A 19,567-nucleotide genomic window follows, 5' to 3' on the forward strand; every position below is an offset into this window, starting at 1 on the left:
TCCACGCGAGACCGAAATCGTCTGCAAACTGTTTAGTGGCTTGAGTCAGTGGGAAGACGGACTTAGAGCGATTGATTTTTAATCCAGAGGCTGCCTCGAATTTGATGATTTCCCGCATGACTGGATTCAGGTTAACTTCAGGGTCACGTAAGAAGAGCCACGTCGTCGGCGTATAGTGAGACGATAAGTTTGTGCGGGCCAATGATGAGTCCCCTCTGTTGTCGGAGTTCTCGTAAATTGGAGGCTAGTGGCTCCATTACCAGGGAAAAGATTAGTGCTGACAGCAGGCATCCTTATCTCGTACCACGCTGTAAATTTATTGATGCTGATTTTGCCGTGCCCACTATGATGTTAGCTTGTGGCTTAGTGTACAGGACGGAGACTAGCTTTATGAAATGGGCCCACAACCCCATCTTGGTGAGAACCATGAACATAAACGGCCACTCCACCGAATGCTTTTTCGGCGTCTAGCAGGACCGCTATTGCCTGGGTTGTTGGGTCAAGCGCCTCGATGATTCCAAACATTCTCCGAATACCGAAGGTTGTATTGCGGCCTGGTATAAAATCTGCTTGATCTGCCAACACAAGGGCGGGCATCAGGGGCAATAATCTGTTCGCCAGGACCTTGGCGAGTATTTTATTGTCGAGATTAAGCAATGAGATCGGGCGGTACGAAGCACATTCTTCTGGTGGTTTACCTGGTTTGTGTAGAAGAATGACATTGGCTTCCCGGGATGAGTGAGGGAGGGTCCTCAGCTCCAACGCTTCCTCATACACAGCTGCCAGGAGCGGGGCCAGAGTTTCTGCAAAGGCCTTGTAGAATTCGCCTGTGATGCCGTCAGGACCAGGCGCCTTGGATGAAGGCAGGGACTTTATAGCTATTCTGATTTCTTGTGAGATCAACTCGTTCAAGGGTTCACTTAGGTGATGTTCGACCCAATAGAGTTCAGTGTCTTCGAGGTATTCCAGAGGGACGTTTGTCTTTCGGGAGCTTGGCACTGTAGAGGTCTTGGTAGAACAGACTGAATTCCTCAGCTATCTCATTGTCGGTGTGGACTTCCTTGCCATGCCTGGATCGGATCCGATCCTTTCGATTTGTGACTGTTTGTTATCGGCTCTGATCAGGTTCGCCAGGAGAGCACCTGGTTTTTGGCCCTCTCTGTATTGACAGACCTGGCTAGTACGGTGTAGAAATCTGACCTCACGCTCTGCTGTAGCACTGAATTTCTGTAGTTCTGTTTTTAGAGCAGCTGCTGCTTCCGGATCGGAGTTGTTCGTAATATGGATCTCAAGCTGCTTTAATTTGTTTTCGCTTGTTGTAAGTTCACTCCTAATGAGTTTGAGAATGCCATTTTCCTTGGTGTGGCAGACTCCTGATAAAACATTTTAGAGCTTCCCATATTGAGCCCGCTGAGACGACCGATCCCATGTTTGGCCTCCAGAAATACTTCTATCGCCTCCCTTAGTTCAGAGGCAAAGACTTCGTCCCGAAGCACGCCCACCTTGAAATGCCAGCGCTGTAGTGGCGGGGTGGGATTAGCTGGTTTGAGCCTTAGGAAGAGTGGTGAGTGGTCAGAGTGTTCGTGGCTGGATGCAGCATCGGTCGCATGTTAAGGGGCCATTTATTGAGGTAAAGAAAGTCAATCCGGGAGTTTGTGTTGTGAACTGCAGAGTGAAAAGTGAAATCACGCTGTTCCCCACTAGAGACTCTCCATGTCTTGTAGATCGAACGCTTTGCAGATTTCCTTTATTTGGAGACCCGCCTTAGATGGCGGCTGTTGTGTAGCCGATGATCTGTCTCGCATAGGGTCCATGACTGTGTTCATGTCTCCGCCCCAGATAATTGTTGCAGGTCGCGGGTGGAAAGCTGAGTCAGTACCCAACCAAAGTTGTCGGGGCCATTCACATTCGGTGCGTATGAATTAACGAAGGTCACTTTCTGACCGGCGATGATGCCGCTCACCAGGAGTGCTCTTCCCTCAGAGTCTTTTGCTGTATGTAGTAGCCGAAAACTAAGACGTCTGTGTATGAGGATAGCGACTCCCCTCGAATAAGTAGAATAGGATGAGAAGTATCTGTGGCAACCCCAGCTCTTGGCCCACAGGCGATCTTTCCCTGGAGTGAGATGAGTCTCTTGGATCAGGATCACATCGACTTCTTGGCGTCTGAGGTAAGGCAGGATTTTCCTGGTTTTAGCTGGGATGTTGCACCTCATATTCCACGTTAAGACATTGAATGGGGCGGTTTAGATTTATAAAGGACCGCTTCATTGGTGTATTAGACGGTGGTTGTCTGGCTATGCTTAACCCAGTGTCTAGGTCGGTGCTCCGAGAGCGGAAGACTGGGTGCAGCGATGGTTCCGATGGCGGGCAGGGAGTAGGCGGTGAGCTGGGCAGACACAAACCAGTGGGGCTGAACTTTCCTAGTAACTTCTGAGGACTCGAACTACGGGCTAACTCCAACAGGCCCGAGACATTACTCTGCATCGGGTGGGCAACCACAAACTGGCCAACCGAGAGGAGCCTCGTTAACCAACAACTAAACAACGTGGCCCAGGACCATCACCCTGGCGGAAGAACTCGACGTAGGCAATAAACAAATTAACAGTAGCTGCGCTAGTGGCGCACGGGGCCTCCCAAGTCTCCCCACCCCGACTGATGCTGCTTGTGGATGTTTCGGCTTACTCCGAGTTGCTAGACAGCTTCTTGGACGCTGTCCTGATTTTGTCGTTTAAGGAGGGTTCCTGGGGTTTCTGTCTCTTTGGGGTCTGGGGCGAGCTTGGTTCTGATCCGGGCATTCTAATCGGTCCAGAAATAAGTTTGCTTCATCTGGGGTTTGGAAGAACTGAACCTTTCCTTCGTGCTGGACTCTGAGGCGCGCCGGGTATAGCATCAAGTACGCCAGTTGATTAGAGTCTCTGCTTGACGCCGGCAAATGTTTTTCGCTGTGTCTGCACTGCTGGGGAGAAGTCGGGGTAGAAATGGATTTTGTCCCCCTCGTAGTTTAAGTCGCCTTTCTCTCTGGCGAGCCTGAGTAAGGAATCTCGGTCCCTGTAATTCAATAGCCTCGCTATTATTGGTCTGGGTGGAGCACCTGGCTCTGGTCTCGACGCTGGGATTCTGTGAGCTCTCTCTCCACTATGAAAAGACGGGACAGAGCATCACTGCCAAATAGATTGATGCAGAGATTCCACGAAGTCTTCCATTTTTCCTGCGTTCGCTGCTCCTACTCAAACTATCCTTAGGTTGTTCCTTCTCGACCTGCCTTCTAAGTCTTCACACTTGGCTGCGGTTATTTTGATCTGTGATTCTAGCTGGGAGACTTTATTGGTTAGAGTTGTTGAACTGTCATCGAGGTTCGACACTCTCTGCTCCATTTCGTTCATGCGTTCGGTATGAGATTCCATGCGGTGTTGCAGGAGGTCAAAGGTTATTGCTCAAACTGCCAATGCCCGCCTTCAGATCTAGGAGGATTTCTTTAATTTCAGAGGGGTTATCGGAGGCAGCGTCCTGGTGAAGCCCAATAGACGAAGGAGCTTAGTCCTCTTGCTGGAGAGGTGCTTTAGGTGGTCGAGCCACCTTCGAAGTTCAGCTTCCTCTGGGATTTGTCGTTTTTTCCCCCATCGTGGCTGCGAGGATGGGGATGAGTTATGTGGCTTGAGGGTGGTTCGACTACTTCTTGGGCTCCTCAAGAGCCGAGTTGTGGACTTGGCTGGATGTGACAAGTGGCCTGCAACCATGAAGGGCGGAGAAGCAGTCCCTCTCGTGTAAGGTGTGCTCCTGCCAAACTCAGCCCCTGTCGTGTGTTGTGCAGGAGCGGCGTATGTAGATATCTGTCAGCCTCGCGGCCCTCTTTGATTCAAGGGGGCGGGGGTTGTTTTCGCTGGTATATATTTGAGAGGAGGAAGACTGCGGGTCTGCAGTAGGTGTTTGTGTGCCGCGGTGTGGGGACAGATCATCCAAATAAAGGCGGCTTCCCAGCTGTAAGTGGCAGAGTTCGCCGAAATGCAGAAGGTGCAGTTCGTTGAGGTGCTGGGAGTTGCTAACTGCTCTGTGCACGCAGCTGCCATTCTGCGAGGGGGGCACCGTGCAGTCCGTGTGCCAGCAAGACTCAGCCGCCGCCGCCAAGTCCCTGCTAAGGTGTGTTAGCGCAGGGAGGGGGGCTGGCCGCAGGCAGGATCCACTCTGTCTGGTGTCTATCGTGGCTCCCCCCTCCCCTTACCTTCGTGCCCCAGCACCACTATGCCGGATCCTCCAGGCGAGGGCTGCACCGGGTTCATGCAGGCGAGGGCAGTCCGGGCTGGCTCAGCGCGAGTAGGCGCAGGCAGCGGAGCCAGCCACCCGGATGCCGCGTCGCTGTGGCTCCCACTCGATCGCCGGCTCTGCGTGGAGGAGGGGGAGCGAGACAGTCTCCTCGCTGGTGCCCGCAGGGCGTCTCACAACCGGGGAGAGCTGGCTGCCGGAGCAGGTAGGAAGGACGTGCGATACAGCTCGTCCCACATGCCGCCGCCTCCTCTGCCCGGTTGCTGTTCCTCCCCTGCTATCGGCTCCGGCTTGGGGAGGGGGATGGGGGAGGAAAGGAGTCTTAATCTCCCTCCCGCACGCAGATGGTCGGCGCTTGCTCCTCTCCTCACAGAGGCCTCGCTGCCGACATCCAGGGCGCCCGCTTCGGGCCCGGCACAGGGATTCCTTCGGAGGGGCGCCTGGGCCTACGCAGGCCGGGAGTGTTCCGCTCAGCAACAGGGCCGCATGGGCCGATTCAGGATGGGGGCCGGTTTTCCTCCAGATTTCTTCTGGATGATGCTGGAGAGGCCAACGGTTCAGGCACCAGGAGCTCAATTCGCAGAGTCGCCCGAAACCGCAGGATTTTGCAGGATTGATGCGGGGCTAAGTGGGAGCTTAGTCCAAGGTGGCCATCTTGGATGGCCCTCTAGCGCCCTCTAGCCAGATGCACTTTTATGGATGAAACAGACAAGCCTTTTAAGATAGGAGTAGCAAGTATGGTAGAAGCTGTTCCGGTGTGATATCAAGCAGGACCAGACCTGGTTGACCTGCACACCATATGCAGAATCTCCATTTGTATGAATATGAAGCATCCGTGGACGGCGCCCTCGCCGCTTGCAAAATGCAACGACAGTCCGCTGGAATCTCCAACGTACCAAACTCGGAGAAATCAGGAGCCAGGCTGTCAGACTGAGGCTGTCGGGGTCATGATGCCAAACAACCCCTTTCTCCTGAGACAGAAGGTTCGGGACTTTCTGGAACCTCATTGGTTCTACCGCTGAAAGATGGAGTAGATCGGAGAACCACACTTGTCTGGCCCAGTACAGGGCCACCAGGATCACCCGACATGAGTCTTGCTGTGGCCACCTGCTCGCGTATTGTGGGCATTTCTTGGTCTCTCGCCGCAAAGAGATAGAGGGCTGGATGACCCCATTTCGCGAAGACAAGGTGCAGTTGTTGGTCGTTTAGTTCCCTGCTGAGAGCGCCCGCTTGCACATTTTTTACTCCTGGTAAGTGGAACGCCACCAGATGTATGTCGTGTTGGAGGGCCCAATGCCAGATCTCCTGGGCTTCCGTCGACAGGATCCTGGAGCGAGTTCCTCCCTGCTTTCGTAGATAAAACATCGTTGTCGTGTTGTCTGTCATGATTCTCACCACTGACCCCTTTATCTGTGGTAGAAAGGATTTCAGGGCCCAACGCACCACCCTCAACTCTAGCAGATTGATGTGAAGAGAGGATTCTTCCGATGACCAACGACCCTGAACCTGTAGGGACTCCAGATGAGCTCACCACCCAGTTAGAGAAGCATCCGTCACCACTGTCCAATGTAACGCAGGTTACAGCAGGGGCATTCCCTTCGTCAGATGTATGGAAATTATGCACCATTGAAGAGCCTGCACGAGCTGGCCAATGGTCAACTTGTCCGACCAGCGCCCTCGACTCTGTGCCCATCGATCCTCCAAGAATTCCTGAAGAAGCCTCATGAAGAGGCGATAATTGTCGATCAAAGGTATGCAGGACGACATGGTCCCCAGCAGGGACATGTACCTTCGCACTGACACTCTGGTGTCGACCTTCCATTCTGATGCCTTTTGTTGCAGTCTGAATCCTTTAGAGGGATGCCTTCACCAGCCCCGATTGTGTGTGGAACTCTACCCCCAAAAAGACCAAGGTCCTTGATGGCTTTAATGAGGACTTGTCGAAGTTCACTGCAAAGCCCAAACGTAGGAGGGACAGGGTGGCATCTAGGCTTTGTGCCCTTTCCGGAGACAATCCCCTCACTAGCCAGTCTTCCAAATAAGGGTACACATGGTGACCTTCCTTTCTTAACCAGGCTGCTATAGGAGCCAGACATTTGGTGAACGTCCTGGGGACGATTTTAGTCCGAATGGGAGGACCTTGAACTGATAGTGTGTTCGTCCGACGACGAACCACAGAAATCTTGTGTCGACGCATCGGGATATGGAAGCATGCGTCCTGAAGGTCTAGCGACGACAAATAGTCTCCCGGTTGTATCGAATGGATCACTTCTTGGAGTGTAAGCATCTTGAATTTTAGATTGAGCAGTTTGAGCACTCGTAGATCTAGAATGGGACGCCATTTTCCATTGGGTTTCTTGACGACAAAGTAACGGAGTACACTCCGTCCTCTTTCTGCCACCGGGACTAGTTCTATAGCCCCTTTCTGCAGCATAAGCGTCACCTCTTGCATTAGTATTTGAAGGTGGGGCTGAGCCGAGAACACCGGTGGAATGTGTGGTGGCGTGTCCTTGAATGAGAGTGGCCCAGATGAATCGTGTCCAAAACCCATTGGTCTGTTATGCGCTCCCACTCGTCGACGTGACGAGACACTCGGCTCACCAGGATGTCCTGAAACATGCAATTGTTGTTTCTTGGCTTGTTTATCTTTCGTCGACGAAGGGTAGGCACCCCGCCATCTGGAGGTTTGGTAATCTCTGCCTCTACGAGAAGACTGGGCCACACGTCTGTAGCCTTGGAACGAGGAGGGTCTGCTGAAACCTCGGTCTCTAGATGACCCAAACCAGGAGTTACCAGAAGCCCCTCTGAAAGGACGAAAGGAACGAAAATTCCTACCACTCTGGAGGGCTCCGAGTGACCGCGCCGTGTCGGTATCCTCTTTCATGCCCTTCAAGGCCTCATCAACTTTTTCACTGAACAGTTGTTCCCCTTCACACAGCATATCCAAGACTTTATATTGCACCTCCGGTCTGAACGTAGTGCACTTTAGACAGGCTGGTCTTCGTAGTACTACGCCATTATTGATTTGCTTAAATCCGGACTCGGCTAGGTCGACAGCAATGTTTATATCATGGTTGGAGGCCTCTTCTCCTTCCAGTACTAGCAACATGGCAGACTTTCTATGTTCTTCGGGCAAAAGTTCCAAGATAGGAGCCACCCGGTGCAACATTTCCCTGTCATACCTAGACATAATCGCCAAGGAGTTGGCTGCTTTAACTGTAGTCGCGCCGACCGACAGCACCTTCTTGCCAAAAGAGTCTTGCCTCCTGGCTTCGTTGTCCGGCGGGGTCGTGCATTTATGTTGAGACCTGGCCCTTCTTGCCGCCGCCGCCGCCACAGATACCACCGATTCCGGCGAAGGTTGAGACGTCAAGCACTTGGGAGTCGGTTCCGGAGCCTTGAATTTCTTCTCCAAACAGCCTTTTACTGCCGGTTCCGAGAACAGATGACGCATGGTCTTCAGGCCCTCTTGCCAGACATGGTCTAAAATAGGGATGGCGAATATGGATTTTCTTCTCTTGCCCATATGATCAAAGAGAAAATGATCCTTTTTCTCCTCTTCAAGGGCTAGGCCAAACTCAGCACACGCCTTACTCATCATGGCATGGAACGCCCCCACGTTGTCAGGTGGTGATGGCTGTGCCAGACTTCGCGGAGCTTCCATTTCTGCTTCAGAGTCCCATGTTGGGTCCCTTGAGGGGACTAGTGAGATGTCTGAACCCAACCCTTCATCAATCAGAGTCCGGTAGTAGTTCTTGTGGGCGAGGGCGTTCTTCCGCAGCTTGGGAAGCGGCAGTAATCCTGGTCATCGAGTGAGGAGCCGGACCCGGCTCGTCCATGAGTGGCGTAGACTGTAGCAGTGCCGGGGCACTGGGCTGAGGTATCTGTGTCCAAACGCTGTAACAGCTTCTGTAGTGTATTTAGCACCTCCAAGGACAGAACCGCCTGGAGGTTCAGTAATGACAGGGTCATAGGGATGGTACCCCCACTCAAGAGCGTCACTGCACTGGTTGGTTGCAACCCCAGATCGGTTGGGTACGCGACCGGGCCACGTTCCTCGTCAGCCGACTAGACGGAAAAAGCCACCTCTGGTTGCAGCAGGGCCTCAGGCGGAACGGGATCAAAAACCTCTGGTTGCCATCCCATAGACGGAACCGTCGACGACTGTTTCCTACAGCAGCAGTCTGAAACCTGGGAGGAGCCGATGACGCAGGCGTCGACAAGCGGGCAGTCGACGAAGCAAGTGGCGCAGGGCCTTGGTGTTCCCGCAGCTTTCGGGGAAGACTTGCTGGCCGAGGTCTATCGAGTCAAGGAAGACTTATGACGGTCTCCTGAGGAGGATTTAGATTTTTTTTATCTCCTTTAGACGAGGAGGAAGATGCCTTGTGTGAAGAGGGGCCCTTCGAATGCTTCTCTGAGGGGCGTTTTTCAGCAGAACACGCTTTCTTCGTCAGGGGTTCTGACTTACCTCGAGGCCGTGGAGCCCACCTCTGATGCCGGGTACGCACCCGCCCCGCCATTGAGCCAATCGACAAGGCTTCTTTTTCGGTCTTTGAGGGCTTTCTGGGAGAAGCCCTGACAGATTTCATATGTGTCCGCTGTGTGGTGAGGAAGACAGTAAATGCAGTCCATATGACTATCCCCTTCGTACACCTTAAGACCGCATGTAGCACACGGACGAAACAACGCCTTTCCAGACATTTTGAGAAGAAAAAAAAAAAACAAGTCGCAGAAGTAGAAAGTACAACTTAACCAAATAGCAGATACGCGAGGTAATCCCACTACTTTGGAAGACGTAGATAGGAAAAATTCTGACACTTGTGTCCTAGGGAAAAATTCTATTTAACTTACCGAGTATTCCCAGCCTGACGGGGAATATTGTAAGCATGTGAATCCATGAAAGATCCAATGCTGGAGAATGAGGAAACTACACAAATACAATATGCGGCAGCCAGACTCAAACTCAGAAGAGATCAAATCAACGCTCAGGATGCTATATTGGCTCCTGGTGAAAGCCCTGTGCAAAAAGCAGTCTACAAACCAGAGCACCTGCAATAACATCAGTCTTGAACCCAAAATGTCACCAGAAGAAACTGGTTGGCTCAGCAGCCTCCTGCTTAACCAGAAATGAACAAGTTACTTACCAGTAACTGTTCTCCAGCATGGATTCACATGCTCATGAATATTCTGTCAGGCTGGGAATCCTCGGTTAAAAAAAAAAACCACCACAAACAAAAGTTTCACTTCTGAATGGTCTTTCTCCTAACCAATCACTTGTGTCTGGGTCATGCTGCCCTCTACCTAAGCCCCACTAGCAGCCATCTTCAGATTTGCTAGCACGTAAAGTGGCAGTAGAACCACAGGGGTAGGCGGGAGGGTTCGCATTTGCCAACCAGTGACAATGGGTGACGCAGGCAGAGAGCCACCTGGAAATGGAAGCCTTGGAGAGGGCCATACCTTGGTTCACAGGGCCAAAGTTCAAACAGCTGCGATGTCTTCCGAAAATACTTTGTGCGGTCCACAGAAACCTTCAGCGCTCTAGGCACATCCAGAGAGTGCAAAGTCCTAAGACCGCGACAGAAGAAAACGGGTAACACCAAGGGCTTGTTGAGATGGAAGTCCGACTGCACCTTGGGCATGGAGGGGTGTGTCAGCACCACCCTCATCACATGGAATGGGAAGTAAGGTGGTTTACAAGACGGCCTGAATCTCCCCCACTCATCGTGCGGTGGCCACAAGAAACGCTGTTTTCCACGATAAAAAAAAAGTCAGCGGTGCAGAATGCATAGGCTGACGCAGGACCTTAGAGCCTAGTCAGCACCACATTGAGCTCCCACACTAGAGCCTTCACCGGCAGGAATGAACAAAAAAGTCCTTTTAGGATTTCCTTGAGCAGGCGTTGACTAACGACGAACGCCCCAGAGTTCTGGTGTAGCAGGAGATAGCCGAAAGAAAACCTAGATGGAACAATGAGCCAACCCTGCCTTGGCCAGTGACATTAAATATGGCAGCACCTGCAGAGCCGTAATCAGTAGAGGGTCGAGTTTGTGTGCCGCACCAGACTGCAAACCTCTTCCACTCATGTCCGTAGCATTTCAGTGTAGACTACGCCCTGGCCTTGGCAAGCACTTCCTTGCAGTCCTCTGGAAAATTGTATCCAACGAACTCTAGCGCTGCTGGAGTCAGGTCTGCAAGTTCAGCGACCCTGGGCCGTGTCCCTGGCAAGAAGATCTGCGCCTGCCGGAAGCTTCACTGAGGGGACGCCGACATGTCCAGAAGGTCCGGGTACCATATCTGACTTGGCCACGCCAGTGCAACAAGGATCATCCTGCACCGGGACAGTCCTAGTTGATGAGTTGCAGAAGCAATGGAGGAAATGCATAGACTAACAGGCTGTCCCAGGGGAAGGAGAATGCATCCCCATGCTCCCCGGCTGGGGAAGCCAGCTGACGAACCTCCAGCACCTGGTGTTTGTTGCTGTCGCAAACAGATTGATATGGGGATTGCCCCATCGTCGGAACACATGATCCACTTGAACCTGCCAAAGCTCCCACTTTCGCTGACTCGCAGCAGAGAACTGCGCTTGTGCCACGTGTTCACTCCTGCCAGATGAAATGGGATGAGTAACATCTCGTGGGCGACGGCCCACCGCCATAGGTCCTGTGCTTCTTTGGAGAGCGCCGGGGATCTGGTGCCCCCTCTGCTTCTGGATGTAAAACGTTGGTGTGAAGATCTAGACCACCTTGCCCTTGAGGGATGGAATACTTGAGGGCCCAAAACATGGCCCGTAGCTCCAGGAAGTTGATGTGCAACGACCTCTGGTAGCCACAGGCCTCTTGCGTGGAGACGGTGTGCGCACCCCATCCCTCCAGGAGGCTTCCATCATGAACGTCTTCTGATGGGGGTCTGAAAATCCACACCCGACAGATGCGGACACCCCACTCGACGAACTCATCAAGGGTAATCTTGTCCTCAAAGCTTCCCGATACTGGATCCAACAGGCATTGAGGAACTCCTGCAACAGTCGCACAAAATCATGCAGAGGAGAGACTTGACGGACCTCACCCATGCATCTTCAGGGTCAGCCATTGTACCTTGCCTAGGATGGCCGCTACTCTCCAACGGGGACGCTGGGCACGACACCATGTTGAGCCAGGACCCCAGAAACCGCGTCCTGCGATGGCACCAAGGAAGACTTTGCAAAGTTTGAGAACCTCAGTTGCGTGAGTAGCTGGATGGTCCCTGCCATGTGCGCGACTGCGGTTGCTCTGATGAGCCAATTGTCCAGGTAGGGGTAGACTAATCTCATGCAGGCACAACTGCACCGCCACTGGCGCCAGACACTTGAAAACCTTTGGAGCATTCAATCCAAAGGGAAGGGCATTGAATTGGTAATGCTGTCCTTGGATCACGAAGTGCAGAAACTTGCTGTGTCAATTTTGAATGGGGATGTGGAAATAGGCATCCTCTAGGTCCAGCCACTATAGGAAATCCACTTCGTTCTAGCACATGCCAAAGGGTGACCATCCAAAACTTTGGACCCGATTGGGTCTCCAACAGCCCGTTCTTTCTGACGAGGAAGAAGCAGGAGTACATGAAGAGCCTTTTTGGGACGAGTTCTATCGCACCCTTCTTCAGCATGGCCCATACCTCCAGCAGAATTTGACGGACATGATTTTCCTTCCTGGCCACCGGTGGAATGCGCTGGCACTTCCTTTGAAATTCCAGGGTGTGCCTATGGGCCAGGGCGTCCAGCACCCAATGGTCAGTGGCTATGGACTTGCACATGCTGATGAAGTTCGCCAGCCGGTTCAATCCTGCTTCACCTTGGGGGACCTTGGTGACAGGTGACCGCCCCCCGACCGAGCCAAAGAGCGGGACGGTTGACAATAGGATGCTGAGCCACCACCGAAACTTGGAGTACCGCTGGGACTTTCCTCCGGACGTCCGAAAGGACAGCCATCGCTGCTGTAGCCTGCCAAACGCCTGGGCAGTCTTGGTATCCGCCTTGATGGCCTGAAGACATCCAGTCTTGCCGAATAAGCTGTCCCTGTCGAAAGGCCATGTCCAACACCCTCGACTATGTCCTGGTGGAAGCCAATGGCCTCCAACCAATCCCGTCAGAGCAAATGCTGTTGCCCATCTGACGAAATCCCGTGTTGGCGAGGTCAGTGGCCACCGTGATGGCATGGTCCGATGCCACCTTGCCTTCTTGCAGAATCTCCACCACTTCTGCTCTTGTCGAGAAGATAGAGATCTTGAACCACAGCTCCCAGTCATAACCGGCCACGATGGCCAAGGCATTGGCTGTCTGGATAGTCACAGCTGACGAGATGACAGTTGCCCCATGGCATCCAACTTTCCCTCGCCATCCAGGAGCAGAGGGGGGTGGAAGAGGACATAGACGCCGAAGATCCGGAGGTCTGCGCCGCCAAGACCACCAAGTACAGGGACGGTTGGAATCTGAGAGACTTGGGTGCAGAGTCCAGTACTCTGTACTTCTTGTACCGGTCCCTCTTCGCCAGGGCTGAGGATGGGTTCTTCATAAGGAAGAGCCCCTCATCCCAAATGTTGTTCAAAAGAGGAATAAAAAGCACTGTCTTCCTGTACCAGTGCCAGGAGGAAGCCTTCCTTCTCAGGGGCCAGTTGGAAAATTTCTGAGGCCCTAGCCACCATGGTATGGAAAGATCCAATCTCGTCAGGCGGCAAGGCCCTGGCGATGAGGTCCCCTCTGTCGTCCATACCCAGCCGCACCCCATCCCTCCAGGAGGCTTCCATCATGAACGTCTTCTGATGGGGGTCTGAAAATCCACACCCGACAGATGCGGACACCCCACTCGACGAACTCATCAAGGGTAATCTTGTCCTCAAAGCTTCCCGATACTGGATCCAACAGGCATTGAGGAACTCCTGCAACAGTCGCACAAAATCATGCAGAGGAGAGACTTGACGGACCTCACCCATGCATCTTCAGGGTCAGCCATTGTACCTTGCCTAGGATGGCCGCTACTCTCCAACGGGGACGCTGGGCACGACACCATGTTGAGCCAGGACCCCAGAAACCGCGTCCTGCGATGGCACCAAGGAAGACTTTGCAAAGTTTGAGAACCTCAGTTGCGTGAGTAGCTGGATGGTCCCTGCCATGTGCGCGACTGCGGTTGCTCTGATGAGCCAATTGTCCAGGTAGGGGTAGACTAATCTCATGCAGGCACAACTGCACCGCCACTGGCGCCAGACACTTGAAAACCTTTGGAGCATTCAATCCAAAGGGAAGGGCATTGAATTGGTAATGCTGTCCTTGGATCACGAAGTGCAGAAACTTGCTGTGTCAATTTTGAATGGGGATGTGGAAATAGGCATCCTCTAGGTCCAGCCACTATAGGAAATCCACTTCGTTCTAGCACATGCCAAAGGGTGACCATCCAAAACTTTGGACCCGATTGGGTCTCCAACAGCCCGTTCTTTCTGACGAGGAAGAAGCAGGAGTACATGAAGAGCCTTTTTGGGACGAGTTCTATCGCACCCTTCTTCAGCATGGCCCATACCTCCAGCAGAATTTGACGGACATGATTTTCCTTCCTGGCCACCGGTGGAATGCGCTGGCACTTCCTTTGAAATTCCAGGGTGTGCCTATGGGCCAGGGCGTCCAGCACCCAATGGTCAGTGGCTATGGACTTGCACATGCTGATGAAGTTCGCCAGCCGGTTCAATCCTGCTTCACCTTGGGGGACCTTGGTGACAGGTGACCGCCCCCCGACCGAGCCAAAGAGCGGGACGGTTGACAATAGGATGCTGAGCCACCACCGAAACTTGGAGTACCGCTGGGACTTTCCTCCGGACGTCCGAAAGGACAGCCATCGCTGCTGTAGCCTGCCAAACGCCTGGGCAGTCTTGGTATCCGCCTTGATGGCCTGAAGACATCCAGTCTTGCCGAATAAGCTGTCCCTGTCGAAAGGCCATGTCCAACACCCTCGACTATGTCCTGGTGGAAGCCAATGGCCTCCAACCAATCCCGTCAGAGCAAATGCTGTTGCCCATCTGACGAAATCCCGTGTTGGCGAGGTCAGTGGCCACCGTGATGGCATGGTCCGATGCCACCTTGCCTTCTTGCAGAATCTCCACCACTTCTGCTCTTGTCGAGAAGATAGAGATCTTGAACCACAGCTCCCAGTCATAACCGGCCACGATGGCCAAGGCATTGGCTGTCTGGATAGTCACAGCTGACGAGATGACAGTTGCCCCATGGCATCCAACTTTCCCTCGCCATCCAGGAGCAGAGGGGGGTGGAAGAGGACATAGACGCCGAAGATCCGGAGGTCTGCGCCGCCAAGACCACCAAGTACAGGGACGGTTGGAATCTGAGAGACTTGGGTGCAGAGTCCAGTACTCTGTACTTCTTGTACCGGTCCCTCTTCGCCAGGGCTGAGGATGGGTTCTTCATAAGGAAGAGCCCCTCATCCCAAATGTTGTTCAAAAGAGGAATAAAAAGCACTGTCTTCCTGTACCAGTGCCAGGAGGAAGCCTTCCTTCTCAGGGGCCAGTTGGAAAATTTCTGAGGCCCTAGCCACCATGGTATGGAAAGATCCAATCTCGTCAGGCGGCAAGGCCCTGGCGATGAGGTCCCCTCTGTCGTCCATACCCAGCCGTATCTGGTTCTGTATCGTCCATCGAAGGAGGATGGCGGCGAAGGATGGACTCCTTTTGACCAGGGGTCTCCCCCCCACCGATAGCCGATGTGCTGCGGGATCTCCCGCCGGCAACAGGGGCATCATTGTCCGGATCTGAGCAAAAGTTATGCAGTGCCTGTAGGATGTCCGCAAACACATCTGCTGGCAGTGGTGGAGGTTGCGGTGGTGGCTGAAGGAGCAGTGGCATGATGTCCTCGGCTCCTAACCGCCCTGCTGCTCATCGGTTTCCTCGCCACTCCACATCTGCTTCGCTGGGGTCCTTCCCATAGGACTTGGCCTCAATGAACTTATCCAGAACAGCCTTCAGACCAGAAAGTTCTTACTCAGATGTCCAGGCCCTGCAGGACTACTGTAAAGGCACAGGGAGTGGCCATAGTCCAGGAAAATGTTCTGTAGTCCACATCCAGGGCAGATCCTGAACAGAGGCGTAGAGTCCGTTATCTTCTTTAGTCAGATGGAGTGATGGAGCTTGAGGCTCGATTGACTGAAAAAAATAAAGCTAAGAAAAAAAGCGCAAAATGCAGTAAAAAGCCTGAGAGCTAATCACGAGGACTCCCACCACTTGAAAGTCTGGTAAAAATCTGAAGATTGCTGCTGCCAGAGGGGCTTAGGTAGAGGGCCATCATTAACTGGGGCAGTATGACCCAGTGATTGGTTGTTAGGAGACAGTTCAGAAGCTTAACTGAAGCAGATTCTTCTTTACCGAGGATTCCCAGCTTGATGGGGAATATTGATGTGAATCCATGCCAGACTCCATGCTGGAGAATATTCTGAGGGAAATTCAAAATGTGGAGGACCATACAAAATTCAGGAAACAAAAACGAAGTGTAGAGGTGGGCACTACAATGTAACTCGGTACGTTGAACATTGGATACTGTTCAATCTTGAGAAGCTTTTGCCTGGGAAAACCAGTTATAAAGAGGTCCTGTGGCATAAGGACCAGAAAAATCATGAACAAAAAGAGACAGATTTACTCTATCTTTTTGTTCAAAAACGAGAAGTAACCAGGAAAATCTAGAGATTGGACTGGAAAGAAGCACCATTGAACCCCCACCCACCTCCCTTAACAGAGCCCCGGAAAAGAGGGTGATAAGCCAGACATGCTAGGGCCAGAGAAATGGGTCAAGGAACAGCCAGGCAAGGGGAAGGTAGGGTCACCACCAGGCATGCCACAATTAAGGGCAACACGAGTGAAGTGGACCAACCACCACTATGCCCCTACTAGAAACTTAACCCCCCCCCCCAAATATGGAATCCATCCAGTTAAAGAACTCCCCCCGCCTTGGTGATCACTTTTGACTATTAACGGGCATCTAGTCAGAAATCATGACTGCACTCAGAATTCAGGCAACAGAATAGCCAAGTAGCGCAAGAATCCTTGACCCAGAGGAGACTTTACTGATGCAACTAGAAAGGGCACATACAACTAAAACCTGAAAAAGATGATCAGCCACAGCCACTCAAAATGTTACTAACCATCAACCAGAATACCTCAACAAAACAAATTGCATATACTGCACAACACTGCATATACAGAACACTGCAACAAGACAGAGCGCGCGCACACACAACCTTGAACACCACATGACATCCGCCTCCCGAACCTCACCCAAGCTCAGTGAATGGTACATCCGAACTGAATCTGCAAACAGCACATCACAGCTCCCTTGGTTCTTTCTCCCACTAACCTACCCCATTTTCACAGAGCCACCAGAGCACTGATATAAATGGCACCTGTGCGTGGTATAAAAACCTTCAACACATAACATGTGTCACTTAAGCCACCAACTCAAGGTGTTGGAGGACAAAATACAAGAACTACACATTGAAAGTTGGTGATTTATAGATTGCCAACTACTCACCCAATTCATAGAGGTTTCCATCCACATGGGTTAAAAGAATGAAGTGATAGTTCACTTTGTCATCAACCTAGAGAAAGGACACAATTAGCTGTAGAAAACTAATCACAACTACACACGGACAAAGTTACTTTCAAACCAAGTCATGAATAAGCAACCAAGAGTTGTGGCCAGATCTCAAAGTAGTAACTATGCACATCACGGATATTGGCATTCTCTTACAGAGTACCAGACCTGCCTATAGACGTGGCCATAGGCTTTCACTGAAGAGATGGTTAGCCTTCAAATGCTGCGTTTTAAGTAAACTAAAAACTTGGTAGTTGGGAATCTGTCCTGACCACAGAAAGTCTATGTTCTTTGCTCCTTAGGAGTGACACCCTTTCTGCAGACATGTTGAAAACATATTGGTTTGCTTCATGTAGTCTCAAACTACTTTTTCACCAAAGGTTCTTTAAAAAATGAAACACCATGCATTAAAATTAAGTGCATCTTTTCCCTCCTGGGTCACTATGGCCAAGGTGGCCACCACCTTCCAGGTAACATGCAAAAGACCTACCTGGGTGATGGGCCCTGGAGTAAATCACCTAGATTGTGAAAGACTGGGAAAATGCTTTAAGCAGCGATACTGGAAAAAGATACATCTTCCATGATTTGTAAACTAGATGGGGATTCACCCTGATAAAATCCATAGTAATTACCCCTTAAACTCAAGGCCTAGGGTTTTCTAGTGCAATGGCAGGGGTATGGGGCAGGGATTAATGCAATGAACTTCCTACTTTCTGTAGGAGGTTCAGGTGACGCAGTGATAGAAATCAAATCCATCAAAAATGTTACTCTACTTTGAAGTGGCCGTGGTAAAATTTGTAAACTTTGTTACCAGAAAATTATGCTACTAGCACAAACCAAATATTACACCTGAGCCTTTCTGCTGCTACCACCCACACATCTCCATGATATCTTTCAATCAGTGGTACAAACAAGTAGCTATATTATAGCCTTTTGTGAAGAGAAACTTTAAGGCAGAATTTGAATTGCTAGGTTCAAAGAAAAAAACAAATAGTAAAAGCAAAAACAGGAAGCAAGGAGGAGCTGCTGCCTGGAGGGTTTCCAGCCAATCCAATCGCCTGAACCTGGATCCTAACTGAAAGGCCGCACAGGCAAAGCCATGGCAAAGCATGACCAAGTGCAGACCAGGCTGTAGGTAGCATTTGCCGTCCAGAGTTTAGCTAAGTGATGTGACCCATAAGGAGGAGCCCTCAGAGTGGCTCTGCCCAGCAAAGCTTTGTGAAATTTGCAGTTCAGAGCCATTGCAGCATGTCTGACCAACTAATAAACCGTCCCCCCCGCCCACCAGCCCCTGCCATGTTATTAGCATTAGATTTGTCAGGCTGTGTCTGCCTTTTGAGCACCCACCTCTGAAAGGACAATATAGGCTGGTTATATCACAAGATGCTGGCGTGTGTTTTTTGGTACAGAAATATGCATGGCTCACTTTGAAATTGTACACTACCAAGCTAGACCAATTCGTGCCATTTTAACATCGTTTTTTGATACTTATTGCAAATGGTTTTATGCTGCCACCCCATTCTTATTAGCGAGAACTTGTTTTACATGCGATTCGATTCTCTAGAACATGATGCCTGTAACCAATTATCCTTAGACGGGCTGCTAGTGGAGTATCCGACAATTTACTGCATCAGTCTACTGCCTGGAGCATTCTCTACGTTACCACCCTATGGCAAGTAGCACTTGTTGCACAGCTTTGCCAACATGTGAACTGAAGCAGAAGGATCAGAGGAGACGGACGTGACAAGCCTCCAACAAGGCGGCAGTGCGCCTTATTGTTTTTGAGAGGTTTTTAATCTGCCATTCTGTGTTTAGCCATCTAGCAGCTGTGTAAGCTGTTAGCACTGACAATTTATTTAGCATATACTACTCTACACCCTCATCACCCCTCGAGGACCAGACGGAAAGCATGTGATCCACCACGGGTCCTGCTAAATGGAAATCTATACTAGTAAAAACTAGCGTGGATTCCAAATTACCCAAGACTAAAAATGCTAACTTACTAAACACACCAATTAAAAGGACCATGCATATGAAAAAAGCTGTAGGGGCACGAGGAGAAGATCCTGCTGGCCAAGATGACATGGCATCAAGGGGGACTCCCAATCTTCTAACAGAATCCCTTGAGTCTCTTCTCTGCAAATTTGATCAGCTGAAGGTAGAAGTGTGGTGCTATACTGCGCTTAAACATCTCTTATGAAGCAGGGGTGGGAACAAGGTCAGGGAGTTGCTGCAGGGGGGTGAGGGATACACTCTTGCCAAACCCTACGACATAGGGTAGGTTTCTTACCTGCAACTAACTCCTGTTATCCAGCATCGGCATCTTTCATAGATTCACATGCTGCAATACCCAGTTTGCTGGGAATCCTTGGTTCATTTTTAAATCCCTTGCGTTAGGCAAAAAGAAACTACATTTTGTAGCCTAGCACCCATGTGATGGCTGCTTTTGGTCCCAACCAAATGGGACCCCGAGTAACTAGACCCTCTTGCCTTCACATTCCAACCCTGTGGAACCGGAAGTCACCTAGATAGGGTGGATGGATGGCGAATGTGAATCTATGAAAGATACCAATGCTATAAACATACGCCTTCTCCAGCATTGATCTTTCACAGATCAAATACGATTAGATTACATAGCAGTACACAGGTAAAGGATGTGCCCGACAGGTAGGGAGGCCTTTTAGTACCCTAC

General features: G+C 51.2%; 1 protein-coding gene across 1 annotated transcript in view; it reads right to left on the reverse strand.

Annotated features, from left to right (window-relative positions):
- Positions 1-19,567, reverse strand: part of UCHL1 (ubiquitin C-terminal hydrolase L1) — a 287,246-nt gene that overhangs the window by 80,918 nt on the left and 186,761 nt on the right. The window contains exon 7 of the mRNA XM_069631750.1: positions 16,813-16,879. Within this exon, the coding sequence (XP_069487851.1) occupies positions 16,813-16,879 (67 nt within the window). The remainder of the gene's footprint in view (positions 1-16,812; positions 16,880-19,567) is intronic.

Source organism: Ambystoma mexicanum, chromosome 6q (assembly GCF_040938575.1).
Source record: "Ambystoma mexicanum isolate Mex_15411 chromosome 6q, UKY_AmexF1_1, whole genome shotgun sequence".
Classification (NCBI taxonomy): domain Eukaryota; kingdom Metazoa; phylum Chordata; class Amphibia; order Caudata; family Ambystomatidae; genus Ambystoma; species Ambystoma mexicanum.